The sequence below is a fragment of the Poecilia reticulata genome, linkage group LG2, assembly GCF_000633615.1.
Source record: "Poecilia reticulata strain Guanapo linkage group LG2, Guppy_female_1.0+MT, whole genome shotgun sequence".
NCBI lineage: Eukaryota > Metazoa > Chordata > Actinopteri > Cyprinodontiformes > Poeciliidae > Poecilia > Poecilia reticulata.
Window position 1 is genome coordinate 39,359,802 of NC_024332.1, and position 22,510 is coordinate 39,382,311.

The following is a 22,510-nucleotide window of genomic DNA, read 5'->3' on the forward strand; positions in this document are numbered from 1 at the left end:
TTCAGAGAGTAATCCATAAGGTGCAAAGACCTTGTGTCTTCTTTCAAGCAATGGAATGAAAAGAACGAGCTGGAAGCGTTTGTGGGAAGGCAGCGGGAAAAAAACCCTATGCAGCTGGAAATACAGGAACAAAGCAAGAGATGTTGGACTGAGGATCAAGGTCGGCAGATTTGTGGCCCGACTTCAGGAAAGGATAAACAGGATTTCTGAAAGCAGGACCGAAAAGTCGGAAAGGGGATTTGCCCAAAGATTTTTTTTTATTCAATCTGCTTCTGTCCTCATGAATAACTTCTAATTTCCTCCATTCTAAAAATGGACAGTTCTGATCAAAATGATTAACAGCTGCCAAGTCAGGAGAGGTTAAACAATTGATCGCCGAAGAGGAATCGAACATCACAGAAAGGAGAACCAACAGCTGCCTGCAATGAGCTTTAGTGTAGCGATGAATTCAGCCTGCAGGGCAATGGCAAGGCAGGGCAGAGAAGAAATGCTGCTTACAAGGATGAAGGAATAAAAAGAAGCTGCTTCTTTCCAGCATTTTGAGAAAAAGCAATAGAAGAAAAGAAGGAGAAATAAATGCTGTGGCGTACAATAATGGAGGAAGACTCCAAAACAGGATGAAAGTGGAGGGAATTTAATGGTAAGAGAAAGAAATGAAGAACTTTTGGTTTGTTCCTAAAAAGTACATGCTGTGGCACCAGGTTTCAAAACCACAAAAAAAAAATTATTCAACACCCTTCCTACGATTTAAAATGTTTTTAGTTAGATTCTGGACAGTTAGAGTTTTAGAGCTGCCCTTCCTCACTTGTTGCTGTGGACTGGTGGTCAGCTGGCTAATAAAAGCCAGCTTTTCCAGAAATAGAAAATCATCTGCCTGGAAACACTTATGTTGTACTTACTCCAGTTATTCTTGTTTTGATGTTTAAATTTTCTTTGATCTGAAACATCTAAATGTTACACAATCTATAAGGGGATAAATACTTTTGCACAGCAACACTATTCTGCAAAATATGCAACTTGAAATCTACTTCATGATTTTGTAATGTTTTCAAGTCTTTTTATTTTATTAATGTGAAACTGCATTAATCAAAGTTATAAAATGATGAAACTCATCTTGGCTCTTAGGAGGAAAAGTGAGTAGGGAAAAAAAAGACTGAGACAGTATTGGGTTAAATCGCAGTGGCGAAGGGAGTGGATGCTAAAAGACGGCCTTAAATCAGTTTATCCAGTTAATGGGAGCAAAGATAAACAGCCTCAGAAGTCAGTTTTCACTCGATTAAACAACAAATCAAATAAGGCAAGAGAGAGAAAACTGAAAGATGAGCTTAAACTGTTCCTATATTTACTTCAGTGTACATACAAGCATTGGTATGCTTAGATTTTATCTCTTCAGATGAACTGACTAGTCAACTGTTTGCTTTCAGGCTCATCTATCAACCTTGGGGATGGAAAGGAAATGAGATGAGCCCTGTCTGTAAAGCAAGCTGTAAATACACAAAATCTTGTTAGAGAAATGTAACTGCGCTGTATTTTACTTTCGCTTTGTTTTGCTTGTCTTTTTTTCTTGTTTTCCTCGCTTCTTCTCCACCAACAAGAAAAGAGTTATTGCCATTGTCAAGAGACGTATTTCAAATATCCAACAATTCCAAAAGGGAGGGGAAAAAATCAATAGTGCTGTTCGATCGCCAGCTATTTTTTCTCCTCCTCCTCCTCTTCATGTGTATATCTCTGGAGCTGGGAGTTTGCAGGATGAATGTTGTACCATCTCATCACACACCCTCCCTTTTTCACACACACACACACACCTCTGGGCTTTGAATCACAATCATCTGTTTACGTTGAGGCATTGACATTTTGTGGTACGGTAGTCTGCTAGAGAGGAAAAAAAAAAAAAACAGCACAGGGAATCACTTAGATCTTTGGATTAACACATAAACTGTGTGTACATTTTTAGTGCACGTTGTAAAACCGTGTTTAGTCCAGAGATGGAGATGATAGATGAAGGGAAGAGAGGTGATGACACCAGGAGGATGAGCAGACGTCGCTGCTGGAGGGAGTGATAGAGATGAGTGATAAAACAGTGGAAGTAACAGCGGATAGAGACAAATTTGAGGGTTAAGGGATGAAGGGATTTGAAGACAGATCTCTATCTCAACACGAGAGGGATCTTGTGTGAGTGACATGGTTAAAGGTTTCTGTCATCAGTCTGAGGTCTGCAGTGTTTCACAGAAGTATTTACAGCCGCAAACTTCAGTCTACCTTATTTAAAACATGTTATGTGATATACAAACACAATGTGTTTGTATATCACATGAAATTGTGATATAATCTTTTAGGTATATCACATAATTGTGAATAAAAATGTAAAAATGTAAACAGATTTTGCAATCACCCCATTAATGCCGGTACTGCTCAACATGATTCAATAAAACTAAATAGAAGTTACCAAATCATTAAAAAGGAAGGAATTCAGTTGTTCTGTGAAAACCTCAGTAATTTGTTGGAGAACATTTTGTTAGACATGCACTGCACAAATCTGGTTTTAAAGAAAAGAGTAGCAAACATGAAAGGGTGTGCCCTGCTTAGCTTCGACGATATTCAAACATTTTGGCATAGAGCTTTTTGTTGTTCAAAACCAACACTGTGGATCACCTGGAATCCATCCTGGTGGTGGCCACATCATGCTCTGGATGTGTTGTCCTTAAGGAGGAACTGGAACAATATATAGAGCTAAATGGAAGACAAGAAAAAATAGAATCTGCAGATAATTTGAGACTGGGTTGAATGCTTAGCCCCAGCCAGAAAATCGGTCTCAACATACAGCCAAAGTAACAATGAAGTGGTTGAACACAAAATTATATTCATGTGTTGGCCCAGACTTGAAAATTAATGTTCACAGATGCTCTCCATCTTATGTGACTTAACTTGAGCTATTTTTGCGAAAATGAATAGGTGAATTGTAGTCGCTAGATGTACAAGAATCACAGAGACAAACCATAAAAAGAGTTCCAGCTGAAACTAAAGTGAATCCAGAGAGGCTGATTCACTTTAGTTGAATCAGCCTCAGCCTGATTTTACATGATTTTAGAATCAGGCCTCAGCTTCAGATTTTACATCCAAAATTCCTTGAAAATCTTGTTATTTTTCTGCCACTTCAGAATCCTGCTCCACATTGTGTTGTCCTGTCACTTAAAATCAGGACAAAATGCAGTCGTTTGTGTTGGCAATACAAAATGTAAAATAATCAAGGTACAATGTAAACACTGTAATTGATCTGTTTATGTTAATGTTATGGCGTTGCACGATCCACAATAAGATAGCAGGGGAACCACATGGATATTTGAGTTGATACCAAATCCTTACATTTATGGTGCATGTTGTAAAAATGTGTTTTAGTGTAGAAGTGAAGATGACAGATAAAAGGCAGAGATATAAAGACAGAGGGAGGATGAGCAGACGTCGCTGCTGGAGGGAGTGATGAAGATGAGTGATAAAACAGTGGAAGTAACAACAGATAGGGAAAAATCTGTGTGTTAAAGGATGAAAGGGTTTGAAAATGTATCAGAGGAGGAGTGATATCTTGTGTGACTAACACAGTCGGAGGATTTGGTTAAAAGTCTGACTAATATTTAAAGGAAAATTGGCAAACGGCGTCCAATTTTCTGGCAAATTAATTTTTTAATGGCAAAATTGGTTAATCTACGGATTCTTATTGGATTAACAGTGGGCCCTCTGATTGGCCGATACTGTGGGACCAGAGTACCTCCTGAAATCCAATCATCCACTGGGATCCTCTCGCTGGCTTTCCACACWGACATGGCTGTGGCTAAGGATGGCTTCTCCGCTCGATACAACATGACGCACAAGGAAGTCAGCGAGAGTAAGTTTGAAGTCTTCAGTTGTGATTCAGAAGTAAAACATGAGTTTGGGTCTTCATCATCTCCTCCCAACATCTCTCCCACCCATGTTTAGCTTTCCACTGCAGCAACGCCTTAGGAATGGAGTCAGGAAAGATCACAGACGAGCAGATGATGGCTTCTTCAAGTTTCCATGATGGAAATTGGGTGCCGCGTCAAGCCCGACTCAATTATAAAGAAAATGGGTGGACGCCTGCTGAAGACAACAACAGGGAGTACATACAGGTAWGAGTTTGCTGTTAACTCTGGTCATGAAAAAATGACAGTCTTATTCACCCCCCTTCAAATAAAGTGTTACCCAAAAAATTAAGTAGAACCTCTGAAGRCAATATCTTGAAATTCTTTTCACATTAAAAACACTATACATTTTGCAAATTTGCCTGGTCTAAAAGTGTTGTAAGCTTAGATGTAGTTAAAAATTCACAAGCTCTGCAAAAAACRTCTGATGAAACCAATGCACAAATTTCAAATAGCATAAGCTTAACTCTGATTTTATATTTATGGGCAGTTTCATTCTTTTCTCAGTTAACTGGCCACCTTTTTTGCACTGGACAGTTTTGGGTAAAACAGACATACACCTACAYGTCTAAAAAACATGTAAAACCAATTGTAGATGCCAAAAACGTTTTAATTTTTAAACCAAATGATTAACAGAAGAGGCTTTTTCCTGGCAATCCTTACAAAAAAAAAGCAAGACTTTTCTGATCCTGCTTTTATTGTTGTCAAATCTAAATGAGGTTTGTACAGTCTGCCGTACAGCTCTTGTGTTTTTCACAATTTCTCTGAACGTTGTACCGTTTGCCCTTGGGGTGATTTTTCTGGGACATTAACTCCTGGGAAGATTGGCATCTTTCTACACTTAAATTGTTTTTAAATGACCTTATAATCCTCCTCTGATTGATGGGCACAAGATAAATTTTTTTCTCTTTGTTCATTGCTGATATCTTTTATCTGTGCCATTGTGTTAGCACACAACTGCTAAACCTCCTGATCTTAGAGCTGGTCAGACTTGCGTATGTTCAATTAATCAAATAAAGTTGATCAGGACAGCTGTACTTAGTCTTCCCTTCATGTTGGAAGGAAGAGTAATTCAGTAACACATATCACAAGGGTTTTCTTTAAGTCATCACGTCAGAACTTTAGCTTCTTAGATTAGATTGCAGCACTAATTTCAAACGCTATGCCTTGAATACTTCTGTCATAACATCTCTAAAAACCTTCCTGTACCCAACCTAAAAACAGATGGCGCGCCAACTTTTACATCGTCTTTCATCCACAGTTGACATAATAACTCYATCACTGATATATTTGTGTCAGGGTTTGAGGGAGAGATAGCTGTGAGTGGGCGGGAGGCAGAGTGGTGTTTGGGTTTAGCTGCACGGGTGTATGAGGCATCGTTTCCGGCGTTCTGTCACAGTGCCAGCTTTGTTCTGTCCCTGAGCTAAGCTTGAGTTATGAGGCTGTCTGGCTCAGGGAGAGAAAGTGAAGGTGAGGTTTAGCCCGGGCAGCCAGAGAGGGGACTTTTCGAATAGGCGCACACTGTAAACAACAGATTATGCTGCTGGTTGGCACCTTTGGATAGTCTTCCAAAGCCTGCCTAAAGYTTCAGGTTTGTCAGAGGCCAGCACACCTAAAGGCAGATTGGTTTAGTTTCAGACGGGTTATCTTTTGCGGTTTATGATCCTTGCAAGCATGCCTGTAAGCATAATGCGGGAGGCTTTATTAATGTTTTTCAAAAACACGGTTGTATGATTTCTTGTTTTTTCCCGCCATTTTCATGTGTGATTATAAACGCTTACTTGGATTTAAAGTGACAAGAGACCCTAAAACAGTTCAGAACTGAGCAGACTAAAAACTAATAGAACGATTTTGAGCGAAAAATGTAATGAAGATGCTTTGTATTAAGACCTACCCCAACCTTTTCAAGGAAACATAATAGGTCACCTGCCAGAATGGATGTTGATGCCAGGTCTGCACAGGACCAGAGACTTTTAGCTACTTTACCACTGAACAAACAGTGACAGAACCCTGATGAGTGCATATTATTCACATTCAGCAGGTTTCTTCTAATTACATCGTACCACTTACTAAGACCTCAGAGTGCATGTGTTATTTTGGTGCGAGACATTTCTATTCTGTTCTTTTCTGTTGTGTTCTGTACGCTCACTGAGGTGCAGTACGATTGATGGTGGAGTTCTTGTGGCTCCGTTATTCTAACAGCTCTGTGATTGATGAGGAACCCTCCCTGGGAAAGCTCACTTAGCATTTCTCCCTCTTTCATTTGTTCTTCACCTCCGTTCTTTCCTTTCTTGTTCTCCCTCTCTTTCTACCTTTCTCCTTACTTCTCCATCTCCTCTCCCCTCATCCTCTGCCCTGAACTATTGATTAGTTGTCTTGCTGTATCTTGTTCTTGCCCTACCAGTGCAGAAACGTGCGTGTGTGTGTTGGAAGTAATCTAAAACACCTGTCTTCTTGACAGATAACAAACGCAGCATTTTCCCTCCCCCGGTGTTTTGTACTTTACCCATGTGGGACATAACAGTGCACATTCACACAGCAGTCTCAGATTAATCAGCAGGTTTCARCAGCTCCTTTGGAGGAGAATAAATGTTTTGACCAACAGTAGGACCTTTCTCATCTTTTCCTCTCTATTTGTCTGTCGTAAATTGAGATAGCTGAAGCCCAAAGCTGATGTRTTTTAGTAAGAAATMTTTAAGTGTAGCAGCTCTAACTTTCAGTTGWGATTCATTTGTGCTGAATTTTTAAATTGGGTTGTGAGTTTTGTAAATGTAACTTCAGGTTTTAAATGTGCAAATGTTTAATCAGATGCACTCGCGGTACACCTAATTATCAGTAGTAGTAGAATTTATTTCTTTAAAAATTATGGTTTTCTTCTTTTTATCTTTAAAGAACAAAATGTCTGGATTTTTTTAGCTATATTTAAGCACAAAAAAGCAAACATTGGTTTTATTGTCTGCCTTATTGATTGAAATCCACTTAAATTCAGAAAAGTGCCACATTCTAACATGAAAATGTGTAGAAGGCCTTTTGTGAACACTGTACAGTTTCTTATGATTTTAATAATATCTAAAATACATTTTTAAAGAATTTTTACCAAAATTTTTGTCAACGGAGGTCACAAAAATTTGGTAAATATTTTCTCCACAGTGTCAGAGAAAACAATTAGAGAACTGTTCAAAGTTGAGAATTGCCCACCATAAATAACTTGTGAAGTCATAAAGAAACAAGACGACAAGAGGAATTATTTCCCATCAAAAAACATTGAATCCTATGATGGGAATAACTCATTCCCATCATCATTCCCATGAATGCTGCTCCATTATAAAAACCTTATTTTTAGAGCATATTGTTGGTAGTATTATGGTTTATATCCAGTGTGCTACATATGTAACTAGACAGAATGGATTTTTTCATCAAACAATGAATTCAACACAATTTGTGAATAATCTTGATAAAACTCTAAAAACATTGAGGATTATCGCAGAATGGCATCAAATAGTCTTATTTACATACCTGTGCCATTCGTCTGGAAATCATTTTTCTGTTAATAAATAAGCAGTTTYCTATTTTTATGATCTTCAAGAAAATTTGTGAAAATGCTATTCTTTGTTGARTTTATGAATAGATTTTATGAAATGCTCAGCAACTTTCAAACGTTGTCGCARCATTGTTCACATCACTACTTCAGCGACAGAAAAAAACAGTTGCACCTCTGTATATTCAGTACAACACGGCCAGYAGCGTAGCAGACACACAGCTTAACATCTACAATTAGCATGGGAGGTGATTATTCTTATTGTATGTGAGGAAATTAAAATGAGCCGCAGGTCATAACCATCGATTTGCTGGGAGAGAGTCTCAGCAGTGCATGAAGCACAAAGAAGCAGAGAAGGAGGAGGTGGAAAAAAGCAGAAAGATGCAAAATGCTGGAGTACAACAAGTCAACTTCCTAAGGCTAAATCCGTCTTCTTTTACCAACAGGTGGACCTCCATACTCTAAAGGTCCTCACAGGGATCGCCACTCAGGGCGCCATCTCAAAGGAAACTAAGAATATTTATTACGTTTCCTCCTTCAAGCTGGAAGTGAGTACTAATGGAGAAGACTGGATGATCTACAGGCACGGCAAGAATCATAAGGTGAGCAGAACAGCTGGTTACAACTGSAAAACATTTGTGATTGTGTACTTCATCTGCTATTTTGCACATATTGTAACATTACAAGCACAAATAATGTATTCTGCATAGATTTTACATGATAGGCACCCGTTAAGTAAAATCCAGTGCATCCAGTCACATTCAGAAGCCACCTAATTGMTAAATTCAAAGTCTGTCTATGGTGYAGTTTATTCCTACTGGAAACACAGCTGTTCTGGGRAGGAATCAGTGATTTGTTTGAGAATATTTACACAAAGCCAAACTAATGAACACACCAAACAGGCCGTGGATGAAGTTGTGCAGAAGTTGAAAGCAGGGCTTACAGCAAAACGTCCAAAGTATTTTACTAAAGAGTGGCAAGAAGAAAGCCATTGTTGCAAAAAAATAAAATCATGGACTAGTCAAAGTTCAGACCCACATCCAACTTAGAATCTGTGGCAAGACTTGACAACTATTGCACTGCCTATCCTATCGTACTGAGCTTGCTTTGGCAAAAATCTCTGTCTATAGATGTGAACAGCTGGTAAACACATCATCTCAAATGACCTGCAGTTTTAACTACAAAAGGTTGTTCTAAAAAGTACTGRATCAGGARTAGAAAAACTATTTCACACTGTTTAAAATTTTACTTTTAAAATGTTTTGCATCATTTGTCCTTTTCCTTCCACTTTACAGTGGAATGCAGATGTCTTGCATCACTTGCAAGGCACCATACGCAGCTGTAATTGACCACAAACCAAATTTTTAACCAGTGTCTCCAATTAAACTGTTCAACTGGCATTCAGCTGGAGCCCTTTAAAGGTTTACAACCAAGTCTAAAAGAGAGAACCGGTATCTCCAAGCCCGAAGCTGACTCGACTGTAAATACATTTATACTTTCTTCATTCTGTTTTTCACATCACATCTGTTTCGTGTTACTTTCTGGTCAGAGCCCTGCTGAATGGAAACATGGCTGAGCAGGTCCCCGAGTTGTTTCTGCCAGAGGTGTAAAATCATGATATATCTTCAGTGAGCATGCTGCAGTTTTGCGGTTTCTAGGTAGAAACAAACCAGGCAGCTTTTTGGGTCTTAATGGGTAAAAACGTAATCCAATTAGAAAAGTAGTTCAGTGGCTGTGGCTGTTTTTTTTCCATTGCAGCCATTCTTCCCCATGTCTGTGGTCACACTGTGGTCTATCGCCACGTCTAGCCTTGTGCTGTAAACGCTTATTCCTTAACGAACGCTAATGAATGCACATACTAGCAGATGCATGTGTTTTGCTTAGTGTGACCATCTGGGGTCTTTTTGTGGACTAAAGATCCCATAAGACTCCCAGAGAAATGATAGATGGATAAAACAGTGAAGGAAATGAAACATATGGGAATGACTGAGTGAAAAGAACCTAAAGAAATCCAGTCTCCTGCTAATGTGTTCAGCAGCTTTAAACATGAACAGAAGTTTCCACCTTTTATCATCTCAGTAAACATGAAAATTTGCAAAACTTGCAGGATTTTTAGTGCAATTAGGATTTACAGAAACTGTTATGTAGTTTTAATGTATTTCATTCAGCAACTGCAGTTTAATGGCATGTTGACACCAGACTACGATTTGAAACAATAGAAATAAAAAAAATAACAACAATCAAACATGCAAAACAGATTAATGACCAGTGCTTCCAGATTAGTCGCTGGTGTTACCACCCATAATCCTCTTTGATTCCCCAATAACCCTAGATAGGCACTTTAAGCTGAATACTAACGGATACAGAGCATGGGAGAAGTGTGTGTGTGTGTGTGTAAGTGAGAATGTGTCTAGAATAAATCAACGCCAGCTTGTGGTAGAAAACATTTGGTGCTGGTAAGGACGTTTTGACCCTTTTTGCTCCCTGGTGCATACTGCCGTTAAGTTGATCAGAATTTTCAGTCACTTCATTAAATGTAGGTCTGAGAATCATTATCTCATTGTGAAAGAATGGAGGCAAACCACATTTTTAGAATTACAGAACTGTTTGCAGATTTGATTTAAACTTAATTACCAGTTTGTGTAACAAGTTGGCCATTTATCACTAAAAGCAAATTGAAATGTATGTCAAAGAGTATGATTCTCTCTAAATGATGGGACTGAACAGACTTCCTATTTGTGCGAGTTACATCATTTGTTTTGTAATGTGCATTGAGATATTTACGGTAAGCTATGCTACATTTATAAATTGAGTGAATGTCAACTAATTCACCTAAAACACTGCTTGTCCTCTGTGAAAATTACTTAACTAGCCTTTGCAACTGTTCTGAATCCTCGGTTTTTAGTAATTTTGTTTACAAATGTTCAGCCTCTTTGTTTTTGTAATGATGCATTTATCCATCAGTGTTTTTGTTAAACTTTTTATCTTCTACTCTCCTTCCCTGTTTCTCCCTTTTTGTTGCACCTTCTCTATTCCTCTTTCCTCCTGTCTGTCAGCACGCCATATTTTATGCTTTCTTCCGCTGCTTTGTGTCTGAGAAAGTCATCAACGATTGCTGTTCAACTAGGCTATGATTCTTAGAGGTGTTCCGAAATAACTAGTAAAAGTAAAACTATTCAATAAACGGGAGACACAATGATTAAACGTTTCTAAATAAAGCTATTAAATGTGCATTATGTGTGCAGTTTTCCTTGTAAATGCAATACTTACAGAAATTAAACACGCATACTCGTAGATGGGTGCGTTTTCAACCTCATTTTTCTTGCATGTTAACATTTGTCTCAGATGAGTGGCCCTTAATAAACCATCCACTTCACTCCAGTCAGTCACTTAAACATCTGGGAGGCAGACCGGAGGGGTGGTGCTGCTGTCACGCAACATCCTGATGATTTGTGTGATCTTTAATGGTTTTGATAATGTCRTTTAATGCCTGTTTTGAACCAAAAGGGACTCAAACTSACTTTAACACGAAGGATAATGTTCAGACATATTCCGCCCCTATTTGGAAATGCTGTACAGTCAGGAAAAGCACAGATCTTCACAGAACAAATCATTGAAAGTTAAGTTAGAAATGTTGGCTAAAATACATAACATTTATTAAAGATAATAAATATTTTTCTAGTTGCACTCAAAGACCTAAGACAACATAAAATAACAAAGGTGCAGGACCAAAAATGCTGAAAAACATTACCTACATTTCAAGGCTGCTACATCATTCTTACAACACCATTGTGGAGGTATTGGTGGATAAAATAAAAGGCAGTTTTTAAAATAGAAAACATGCCTGACTTCCATGCCTGACGACCCTGGGGGTAGTGCAAATCTCCAAAATTAAAAAAAAGGAAAATATTATCTTTTACATTGTTTTCTTTTTGCACATCTCTTGTGGACATTGTACAGTGCAAGCACTGCAAAAACAATGCTTGCTGTACAACAAAAGTAGTAAATTTGAGATATGGTGTTTGATTTGCACCAAGCGAAAAAGAAAAACTCACACGGGTCCAACCTGAGCTGAGTAATAGTGAACACAAAGTCTTGAAAACATGTTTTAAGCAGGAACCGGTTCTGAATTCAGTATTGCTTTAACAAAAAAAACAAGGTTACAAAAACATTGTTCTTTACTTTTATGTATTTACACTATTTATTTATGGTTGRTGCAATTGGTAGCACTGTTGCCTTGCAGCAAGACAGTCGTGGGTTCGAATCCTGACCTGGCGTCTTTCTGCAAGGAGTTTTCATGTTCTCCCTGTGCAGACTACCTCCATCTGGCTTCCTCCCACAGTCCACACACATAACGTTTTGGTAAATTGGTTTCTCTAAATTGCCCTCAGATGTGAGTGTGTGGATAGTTGTCTGCRTGTTTCTGGAGAGARTAGCATTCGTTGTTTTAAAAATCATCAGAAGTCCCCAATATCATGAAACAGAAAAGCAGTCAGATCTGGCTATTGCATTTTGTTCACAAAGTTAAAAACATGATAGATAAAGTCTTACTCTGAGACATATAGCTTGCATCGTAAATACACTGAGACTTTCTGCTGACTTTCTTTTTAATAAATGTTAAAGCAATCCAGTTGTAATCATGTAGTCCTCAGAAATGCTGGCAGACTTCTCTGTGGTCATTGCACCACTGGAACCAAGCCAAGTCGTATAAAAAAGGAAAAACTTTATTCAAGAGGAACAAAGATGGATGAAGGAATGCAACATGAGAAAGGAGCAAGAGGTACTTTGAAATGAAAAACATGAACAATATTTGGAAAACAGAAAGTGCAAAATGTTAGGTTGTCAAGCATTAAACTGATAGAAAGAATGAGCTGTGAAGAGGGCGGAAGAGAGCTGGAAGCCAGAGGGAGAAAAACGAGGTTCAGAGGGGAAGAGGTGAGTGAAGGGAACAGGCTGACAGCGGGAAGAAGTGTTCATAAGGGAATCACAGAGCAAAAGAGAGAGATGGATGGATGAATTGAGGCAAGAAGGAGAGCGGGAATAATGAGAATAGCAGACAGGGGTGTTGACCACAAATCCCTCTGGATAAATTGGAGGTCTCAGCAACACAGCCTGGAAGCATGTCAGGAGGAGGAAAGAAAATAAAACGACGGAGTGAAGGGAGGAAGGTTGGGAGGTGAGGGAGAAGCAGAAAGAAGTGGAGAGATGAATCAGTGACAAATGAAGACAGAAAAGCTGAGACCAGAAGAGAGAAACAAGACAAAGGGAGATATTACAAAGGTGCCAACTGTAATTTTGTGTTGGAGACTTGTCACACACACACACACACGCATGCACACCCCCCCCACACACACACACACACCTGGATGTAGCTGTCACAGAGGTAACCTCCCTGAAGTCCCTGAAGTGCATATTTGTCCTGGTGTGAGGAAATTGGAGGAGATGTGGGAGGCATTTACTATTTTATAACTTGATGCGCGCACACGCATACACGCACATGCATACACACACACACACACACACACACACACACACACGTGTAGAGAGCAGAGTCAGCACGGACATTTGCATAATTCAGCAGGTCTCTGTGGGTCGACTCTGGCTGAATGGCTGAGGCCCTACAGGCTCCCGACCCACACAGACACACGTACTGAAGTACGTACCTGTACTTCAGTACAACATATCCATTTCAATCCATCCCTTGCCTCCACTTAATGTAATTAGTCTGAAAAATACAATTAAATACCTTGAACATACAATACCTTGCAAGTCTTCACAAGTCTTCTCAAACTTCAATATTTTCTTATTTTGATTTTATAAAGTTGGAATAAATATATGTGGGCTTTCAGATTTGTTAAATAAAAATTCAACAAGTGAGCATGAATTTGTGTATCTTGTATCGATACTTTGTCCTCGCACCTGTACGTCTTTCGGTGTATGTCTGTAAACTTTGCACAAAAAGACTCAATTTTTGGGCTATTTATCTTTGAAAAATTGCTTATGGTGAGCATCGGTGACCAGCAAATTCTCAATTAGATTTAGGGCCATTTGAAAATGACATGAGCCATTCTTRAGCACAACATTTTGCCTGTAGGTTGGAAAAAATCTATTTTATTCTTATCCGACAAAAACACCTTCTTCCACTTGTTTACTCTGTGCCGAACGGTTTGTTGTAAAAAGCTGCCTTGTAAGGCTTTCTTTAAACTATTTCTTTGTTTTTTTTCATTCTTACATAAAGACCAGGCTGCGATGTGAACCATAGTTTTCCTTGTTGCAGAGCTTCTCTCCTTCTCAGCCCGTTAGTTTAGGTAGATTAAAATGTTTTTGTAGTTTTGCCGTTGTGCCATACTTTCACATTTTGAATGATGAATGGAACAATTCTAAGTGAGATGTTTAAGGATTGTTTTATAATCTAGCCTAGCTTTCTCTCTGACCCGTCAYCTGTTTCCTATGTTTTCAAGATTCTGTTTGCACCGATTGTACCAATTTGTTTTGGTACAACGTCAGTTTTCAATATGCAAGGCTTGGTAGGTTAGCATCTGCTTACCTTCCTGGTGTCAGCTTACCTCGTCCCTTTCTGCAAAACGTGGATGCTTAGCAAATGCAGACAGACGTGCACAGGCAGTTAACAACTTGAGCCAGGTCACAGGTGTAGTTCATCAGCTAATTGTTGCAGATGCCTTCTAGGAAGAAACTCTTAAAAGTGAATTTAGGAGGTAAGACCCCCAGGGATGCTCCATATCCTATTACATCTCCTGTCTGTGGATTCTAACTCTAACCTGTGAGCTAGCACAGGAAAAACTGTTTTCTTTCCTTTTAGTGAGCAAAGATAAACACCTGTAGTAAAGCTCACAGCAGTGTAACATGTGACATATACAACTGGWTTTCCTTAAGTTTAGCAACAAATTCAAATATAATTTCCATCTTGCTGAATTATTTTCCTCATATCACTTTTACTATATAGTTGCATTTGTGTTTCTGATAGTTGCTCTGAACATTTTGCAGAATCTAATTTTGCTTTCTTTTTGACATTGAAGTTCAGTTCAAATTGTGAGACATATTAGAACTCTTTTGGGTCCCATTTTTTCCCCCTGTGTGCATTAAATTCATTTACAAAATCAACGTTTTATTATCCCCTTTGAGGTCCAATTAATAGTTCATTGCTTTCCCGTATGGATCCCATAGAAAGATGTTGTTGTCTGGTTTCTCTTTACTCGTGGATTTTCTGTCCTGATACACTTATTGCATTATATGTATCAAATATTTTAAAGCTAATCATTGTTGAAGTAAATCTCCCTGGACTGAAGGAGGGCCAACCCAGATAGAACCCTTGCACTTAARCTGATTAGCAGCTGCTGATATGAACAAGCCTGAGGTTTCCAATGTTTCTCCAGGTATTTGTTGGAGGCACTTTTATTGTTGCTTTCTCATGCCATGCTGTCATTAGCTATAGTCTGAGTCTTTGGTTTACTCCACTTTCTCATGCTTGTTTTTCCTGGTGTTGATGGTCCCATTCCAACATCATTTCAGTAGTGTAGTAAGGGTAAGTTAGGGTGGAGGGTCTGTGCCAGTAGYGGGCAATTACCCAACTCCAACTTTCACTGCTGGTTCCATTCAACCAATTCCAGATGCACCATTTGGTTTACGTGTTTTTTAATATGCCATGTTCAATAGTACACAGTGTGACTGCGGCTCTAAGCTTCAGGAATGGCCCTAACCTCAATCAGTTGGTTATTTTTAAGACCTGAGAACTAACCAGTTTAAAGAAACTCCATCAGTTCTGCCAAGRACAACATCTAAAGGGTGGTGTTATGTATTTTCCAGGCACATTGTGTCATTTCTAACACAATCAAGTAACTATGTTACCTTCAATTGTTATAAAATGCTTTATCAAAAATGACCGAAGAGAAATTTGACTTCGCAAGTTGATTCCTTAAAATTGGCCTTCTGTCTCTTTAAGAAGCTCCTGCTCTTTCTGACACGCCGCCTCCAGCATGTCATAACAACACTGCTCCTCTGTTGTGCCACTTACATCCGTTCTTAGGAGCATTGGACTGAGGAGTAGTTTGTGCCAGCTGCTGCTGCCACTAGTCTGAAGGAGTTTTATGGAAATATGTTGGCCTTTGTGAGAGCAAGTCACCTCAAATGGCAACCATGGGAAACTCAAGGATTTCTCAAACATGCATGAATCAAAGCTACACTCCAGCTATGTTTTTTGTGAGCGAATAACATTATAAAATGATATCAAATGCAAAAATGCCAATTTTACAAATTACTGCCTGTTTAACATGCAGTCTGTGGTTGAGGTGCAACTCTCTTATGGACATTTAACTAAATTATAGTGGAGATATATGTATACATGTGAGCATGTGTAAGAATGTGTGTAATTTTGCTCCCATGRAAGTTGGATAAAAAAGCTGTTATCTCAGAGTTAGTGGTATTAGATCAAACAGAGTTTCAGCTTTGCCCGCAACTCTGTTTGATGACCCTGAACACAACAAATAATTAAGAAAAAAGGGACTTCAGAATCTTGTCAAAGCGAAGCGTGTATACAGCACTTAGGGGCCCGTCACGCTCACTGATACTCCACACTTCACTTGAAAGTTGAGAGCCTGTAAAGGACAGCAACAAGGATAGACTTCCACATGAACATGCAAGTGCACAATGGCTCAATACAGTATGTAAGTGTGTGAGCGTGTGTACATGTGCTGAGGAAATGTTTCTTTGTGCACCAAGGGAAATCAGAAAGCACCCAGCAGCTCTAAACTCCTCAGAGTGAGACCTCATAATTACACTTTTACACATCGACACACAAACCGACACACACTCTCACATTTGTAATTACAGCCTGTACCACAATCCCATTAATTCTTGTATGGCCTTTAGGCGATTTTCCATCATTTAGGTGGTCACGGTTTCCGGTATGAAGGCCTTTGTAGGGACATGAGGTCACAGGGGGCGATTTTGCAGTATTCAGCCACTGGGTCATGGGTTCAGTACCCAGCTRGCCCAGTGGCTCCATTCCAGTCAGAGACTCCCTTCATCCATGTCTTGCTTTCACATCCCCCCCCCAATGGGTCCCATTGTGTAAGTGATGGAGAGCAGGAGGAAAATAATAACTCTGGAACACAGAGACACACATATACACCTAAAAACAAAACACCTATAAATGTGTAACCAAGCAAGTAATTAAATACCCTTTGGCTCAGTTAAATAAAGCTCACCTTCCTCTGTAATAACCACATTAAGTTGAATCATCAGCTCAATTGAACAGCATCTTTTAAGATCAGTCAAACGACTTGCATGTTTCTTGCATGTTTGTCACGTTACAACCACAAACTTAAAAGGGTTTTGTTTAGATTCTCTCTTGATACACCAACCCAAAACTGAAGTGGAAAAAGCTATCCACAGATTTTAACGTTTTTTGCAAATAAAAGTAAAACTGTGGAATGCGTTTTTTCCTGAATTACTTTGATTCCCCTAAGTGCAACCAGCATTATTACAGCAGTAAAGAGAGTCCACCTGTGTGATGTTTAATTGATAACATGACAGCTATTTTACATCAAACTCACCAATTTGGTGAGCAAACAGAAGAAAGCCATTGTTGAAAGAAAGTCRTTTTCCACAAGGGAACACATAAATATAGCAAATGTAGGAAGAGCGATCCTGGAAAAACGGTCCAATTCCAATCTTTTCATCCCCCACCAAAAAAATCTGATTTCTGCCCCTTTCAGATGAGGAACACATATCCAATAGTCAATGGTCATGTTGYATTTAATTGGACTTTTGTCTCTGATATGAGACATGCATCATAATTCTGCACCAGAAGAAGCCAGATGCAATAMATCTGGACATAAACAATGACTGATAAATATAATTATGAACTTATGAAAGTTGTCTGTTCACTGAAGCCCATCACATCACAATCCAACCACTTCTGGCTCTGACTACACATCCAAACRTACTTCCCTACAGAAGTTGCAATCAATGTTACGCAAAAAGCCATTGCTATTAGTTGTGCTTTCATTTTATTAGCTTCCTTTGTGTTGCTATGATCTTGTGACAATTCTGTTGGCTGTCATTSCTCCATAAACTTTAAAACTGACCCATAAAGTTCTCCATCTATTATTACTTCCGTGAACAGTTTGGGGTTGTTAGTCATTCRCACAGAAGWCTGATTGAGGTCGCATTTAAATATTTGTATAAACTACTACTCAAAAAATTCAGATTTCAGCAAAAAATTCTGAATTAAACATCAAGACCTGCTGTGAGAACGTAGCCATAGATGATTTATCCACATGAGGAAAAGCCTAAATTAAACTGCAAGCCACACTCTTCAGATTTTCACTATTGGAGAGTTGAAAACATGTGTCTGTTAGTTTATCATAAACATTCCCAGTAAAATATGCCAAAGTTTGTGTAACGTGGCAAAATGTGAAATGCTTCAATGGATTTGAATACTTTGCAAAAGCAGTGTAACACTGCAAAGAAGAGGCTTTCTTTTCCGCTTAAATTTACAGTAGTAAATCATCTAAGCATGCAGGGAGATGGAGTTGTCAAACAGACAGACAGAGCGGAGGGCAGGAAAGCAGAAGCCCAGCTGTGTTTTCCAGCRGAGATGGCTGCCAGAGAGAGAGAGAAGGAGAGAGGGGGAAGACTTGACACTTTGTCAGATCGACAGAGATATGAAGTCGAGATGTCAAGAGACAAAAAAGGGTGCTTCTGGTCATGTGCACTTGCATTCAATTTCCTTTTTATCTGTATATGTGCACAGTTTCAGAGGAAATCGTTTTCAGCATGTTTTTCTGTGTGCTGAGACTCCGAGGGCAGCATGTAAGGAAAGGGAAGCCGTCTGTGTGTGAGCAGCGACCATTGTGTCTGGATGTAGCGCGGCAGTGTGTGTTTGTGCACTGAAGGGTGACGGAGGGCGTTTATCTCTGCATTGTGTGTGTGAGGATTTAAAGATGTTTTCCTGCGTGTGTGTGGTTGAGTCAAGAGGACGTGAGAAGAGGCTTCCTCTCCACGTACTTACATCTTTGATTTATCACACACTGCGTGCCCTTAGACTGTGCGCAGGAGTGTGGAAGTAAACCTTTGAGCTCAATCCTCCCTTTGTCAACAGACTCCATTCATTTTATGTATTTACTATACAGAGTGAGTTTAATAAAGGGAAAAGAAACGYTGTAACTCATGTAAAATCATGTTTTCTTTAGCTCTGTAATTTTCTTTTGTTGGGCTCTGATCTCATGGCTCTCACTTTCATATTAACTCATGAGAACTATATTGGTGTTATGCTGCCAAGCTTGAAAAAAAGGGCAAATAATTCTGGTCCCCAAGACAGTGAACTTTCACGAAGGGTCACAGATTTGTCTTTGTTAGCACTCATTGCAGTCCTGAATATTAACGATTTGTGGATTGCTGGTAATATTTTAGGATATGAAAACACAGCAATGTTCTAAAGAACACAGTTACATGCCTAAGGCAAAGTGCAATAAAATGAAAACATCATCATTCAAAATGTAAATACATAAATAGGTGATGTGGTTCAGTAGCCGTATTCAAGCCTCCACAGTCTCCAGATGTTCGCAGCCAACTGTACAAAAGCTAAGATTTCTTGCATGTATGGATGGATGGATGGCATAAATTACCATCCATCCATGGATTTCCATGGATGGAACTTCCATGTCCAGTTAAACCCAAATTAATTTATATTCCTAGCAGTTTCAGATTTTTTTRTTTTCATTCAACCGAAAAGTTTCCTCTGACATCAGATGAGATGAGCTCTTCTTAAAAGATAATAAAACAATGTAAATGAGTTATCAGTTAACAATATTATAATCTGAACCAATGCCATGTTATTTGCCATCTATGTTTAGAAAACATCCACAAACATGTAGTAGAAATGTGCAACAGACAGACACTCCCCTTCAGTGGCTTTGATCGAACTAATCAATCCTGGACTCTAAATCTCAGTGGAAATGAAGAAGATTCAGGGGGGAAATAATCTTTCAGCTCGCTTGAAAAAAGTCCCAGGAGATTAAAGTTCTCTCTGCTTTTGGTTGAAATACGACTCAGGCCACTCCCTCATCCCCACCCCTTTCTTAATTAAAACAACTCCTAATTAAGAAGTGCAGTCATAAACTGGAAATGAGACTCCAAGAACTATCACGATAACACAGGATTTTGCTTTACCAGGAGTAACAGCCTTATGTTGATATCAACGTATCTGTTATCTTCTGTCCAAACAGGTTTTCCATGCCAACACAGACGCCACAGACGTGGTTCTTAACCGAATCCCTCAGCCGGTCCTGACACGCTTCGTTCGAATCAGACCTCAGACTTGGAAGAATGGCATCGCACTGCGGTTCGAGCTCTACGGCTGTCAGATTACAGGTAATGCACGACTGCATATCTGTTGTAGTAATTCTGCCATGTCAGTTGAAATGACTCAAATGCTACTCAAATGTCACATTACTGAACCAGTAACAACATGCTGTGCTATGCAGATGCTGTCTGCAACAATGATGGTGTACTTAACTCGAAATTTGAAATTTTCTTCTGCAGGTTTGGAATAGTTTATATGTTTAGATTTCAAATACTTATCTTTAATTTGCCATATCATTGATTGAGTTTTTGCTAAACTCATTGATGGTTTTGGTTTTGAGTTTCTGACTGAGAACAAGCAATGCACTGTGAGATYAAGAAAGCTCCACATCATTGCTTTTTTTGGTCCCTCRACTCTTAAATCAGAGACATAAACTTGACACATTGTATGGTTTAATCATTAAACAAATATAATTATTTTATTTTTTTTATACTTTCAATGGATCATAGGAATGGAACTGCGCTTTTAAATAGACCACTCATTCTAAACTTTTATAGTCTTTGACAGATTTCTATATCAGAAGCCAATATTTCATGATTTTAAGAAAATCCAGATAATAAAATCCAGCTAGATGAGGGTTTTATGTTCAAAACCCTCATCTGGTCTTATAAAAACTAATATGAAAAAAACATAATTTAAAGTCTGGATAAGAAATAAAAATGTGTTATAACTCTCGGGTTATTCTTTGTCCACTAATCACAGACTGTGCTTGCAGCACTGAAAGATGTTCGGCCAATGATTAAAAAAGAGAGACAGTGACACCATGGCAAAAAGTAAGTTACTATGTCAAAAAAGAGCAGCACRCAATTGTCCTAATTATTTTCAATACAAAGTCAGTATGTGTACTGATTCATGAGACGCTCATGCTTTACACTGCAAAAACACAAAATCTGGTGTTTTTAGTCTAGGGTTGGACTAAAAACTAGCACACTTGAAATAAAACTATCTTACAAGAAAGACATAGGAGCTTGTGATAAATAAATTATCTCTTAATATTGATGCATGTAAGTTCTAGTTCAACTAGCAGATTAATGTCTTGTTATAAGTGAAAAACCCGCCACTGGAAATAGTTATTTTATATAAAACACTCCTGTACGTCTTGTTAGATTTTTCTGTGAGATTCATGTAAAAACACATGAGTCACAGTTTGGGTGAGAGGGTTTGGTCAGAGCAGAAATACCTTTCCCCGAAAACATTCCCTGGGAAAGAACGAGTAAAAATGGAAGAAATGTCCCTTTCTTCTCATGAGTGTAATCTAATGAAAATTCAGTTCGTACTTTTATCTCTTTTTCTCTTCCACAACACACCCACTCTTGTGCACTCACACTCTTGCCCTCGCTCTTTCATATCCATATCCCCCTTCTCTGACTCCCACTCACGGATCTCTCTCACACACACAAAGAGACACACTTGGTCCTAATAGAATAATACTAGAGTGTCATGTGTGGGTGATAACATCAGAGAGTAACAGGCTCTCAGCTTTCATCTGCAGCCCTGGCAAACAAACACGATTTCAACCAGCATAATCAGCTCAATACTATAAATAGATAAAACTTAATTATACTGTCTGTGTTTGTGTGTGTCGAGAAACTGTGAAAGATAGGATTTTAAGTCATCTGACTGGGTCYATCTGTGTGTGTGTGTGTCTGCTCCGCTGTATCATTATTAAGTTAGGGCCTCTCCCTGGTGCCATTGTTGCGGCCATTGAGGGGGACAGATATGCTTTTATCCAGGAGGGCTATTTCAGCACCCACACAAATCACAATCACACCAAAACAATATGACAGACAAGGATGGTGGAATATATATCTATAAATATGCATCTATCAACCATCCTGCCTGCACTCTTGTCTACTCTCTACTATATTTTAACGTCTCAAATTGCTTTATATATCACCTTACAGATTGCATCATTTTTGAGCTGTGAGATTACATCCAACACACTTTTTTTTTTTTTTAGGTCATTTTCATACACCCATTTTCCATTTCTGTGGCTTTTGGCAGTCAATCGTGGAGCTAAGGAGCTAAGCCCTSCAAAAGTTTCCACACACCTTCAACCTTTTCCGCTTAGTTTTCCATGTAACAGACAAACACAAAGTTGTACAAAATTGTATGAAACAAAAATATATATTGCGTACTCTGTATAATTTATTGCAGCTGTTCTCCGAAAGCCTCACCAAACGACTCAGGTAGGTAGTTGTGAAGTTGTAAAAAAGCAGCCTAACCTAAAGGTGACAGTAGGTTCACCAGGACAGTGACCCTAAACACAGACACTATAGATCAAAGCATATCCGTGTGTTATAATGGCCCAGTTAAAGTCCAAACTTAAATCCAAATGAACATCTGCGGCAGGACTTAATCATTTCTGTTCACAGATGTTCTTCATCCATTGCGACTAAGCCTGGAGTATTTTATAAAGTGAAATGGGCAAACATTCAGGTTCTAGATGTGCACAACTGGCAGAAACATGCCCCTAAAACACTTGCAGATGCAAAAGCACCGTCAGCCAGGTTGGAAATATATTGTCCAAGGGCTGCTGAAAACAAATGCACACCAAATAAAATACGTCAAAGTTTGTTGTTTTAATGTGACAAAATGTGAAAGAAGTTTAAAAGTTATAAATAAGTTTGCAGAGCACTAAATGCAACATCA

At 38.8% G+C, this 22,510-nt stretch overlaps 1 protein-coding gene across 1 annotated transcript in view; it reads left to right on the top strand.

Annotated features, from left to right (window-relative positions):
• Positions 1–22,510, top strand: part of LOC103460449 (neuropilin-2-like) — a 124,752-nt gene that overhangs the window by 44,488 nt on the left and 57,754 nt on the right. The window contains exons 5-8 of the mRNA XM_008402625.2: positions 3,725–3,880; positions 3,973–4,142; positions 7,920–8,075; positions 19,722–19,866. Of these exons, the coding sequence (XP_008400847.2) occupies positions 3,725–3,880; positions 3,973–4,142; positions 7,920–8,075; positions 19,722–19,866 (627 nt within the window). The remainder of the gene's footprint in view (positions 1–3,724; positions 3,881–3,972; positions 4,143–7,919; positions 8,076–19,721; positions 19,867–22,510) is intronic.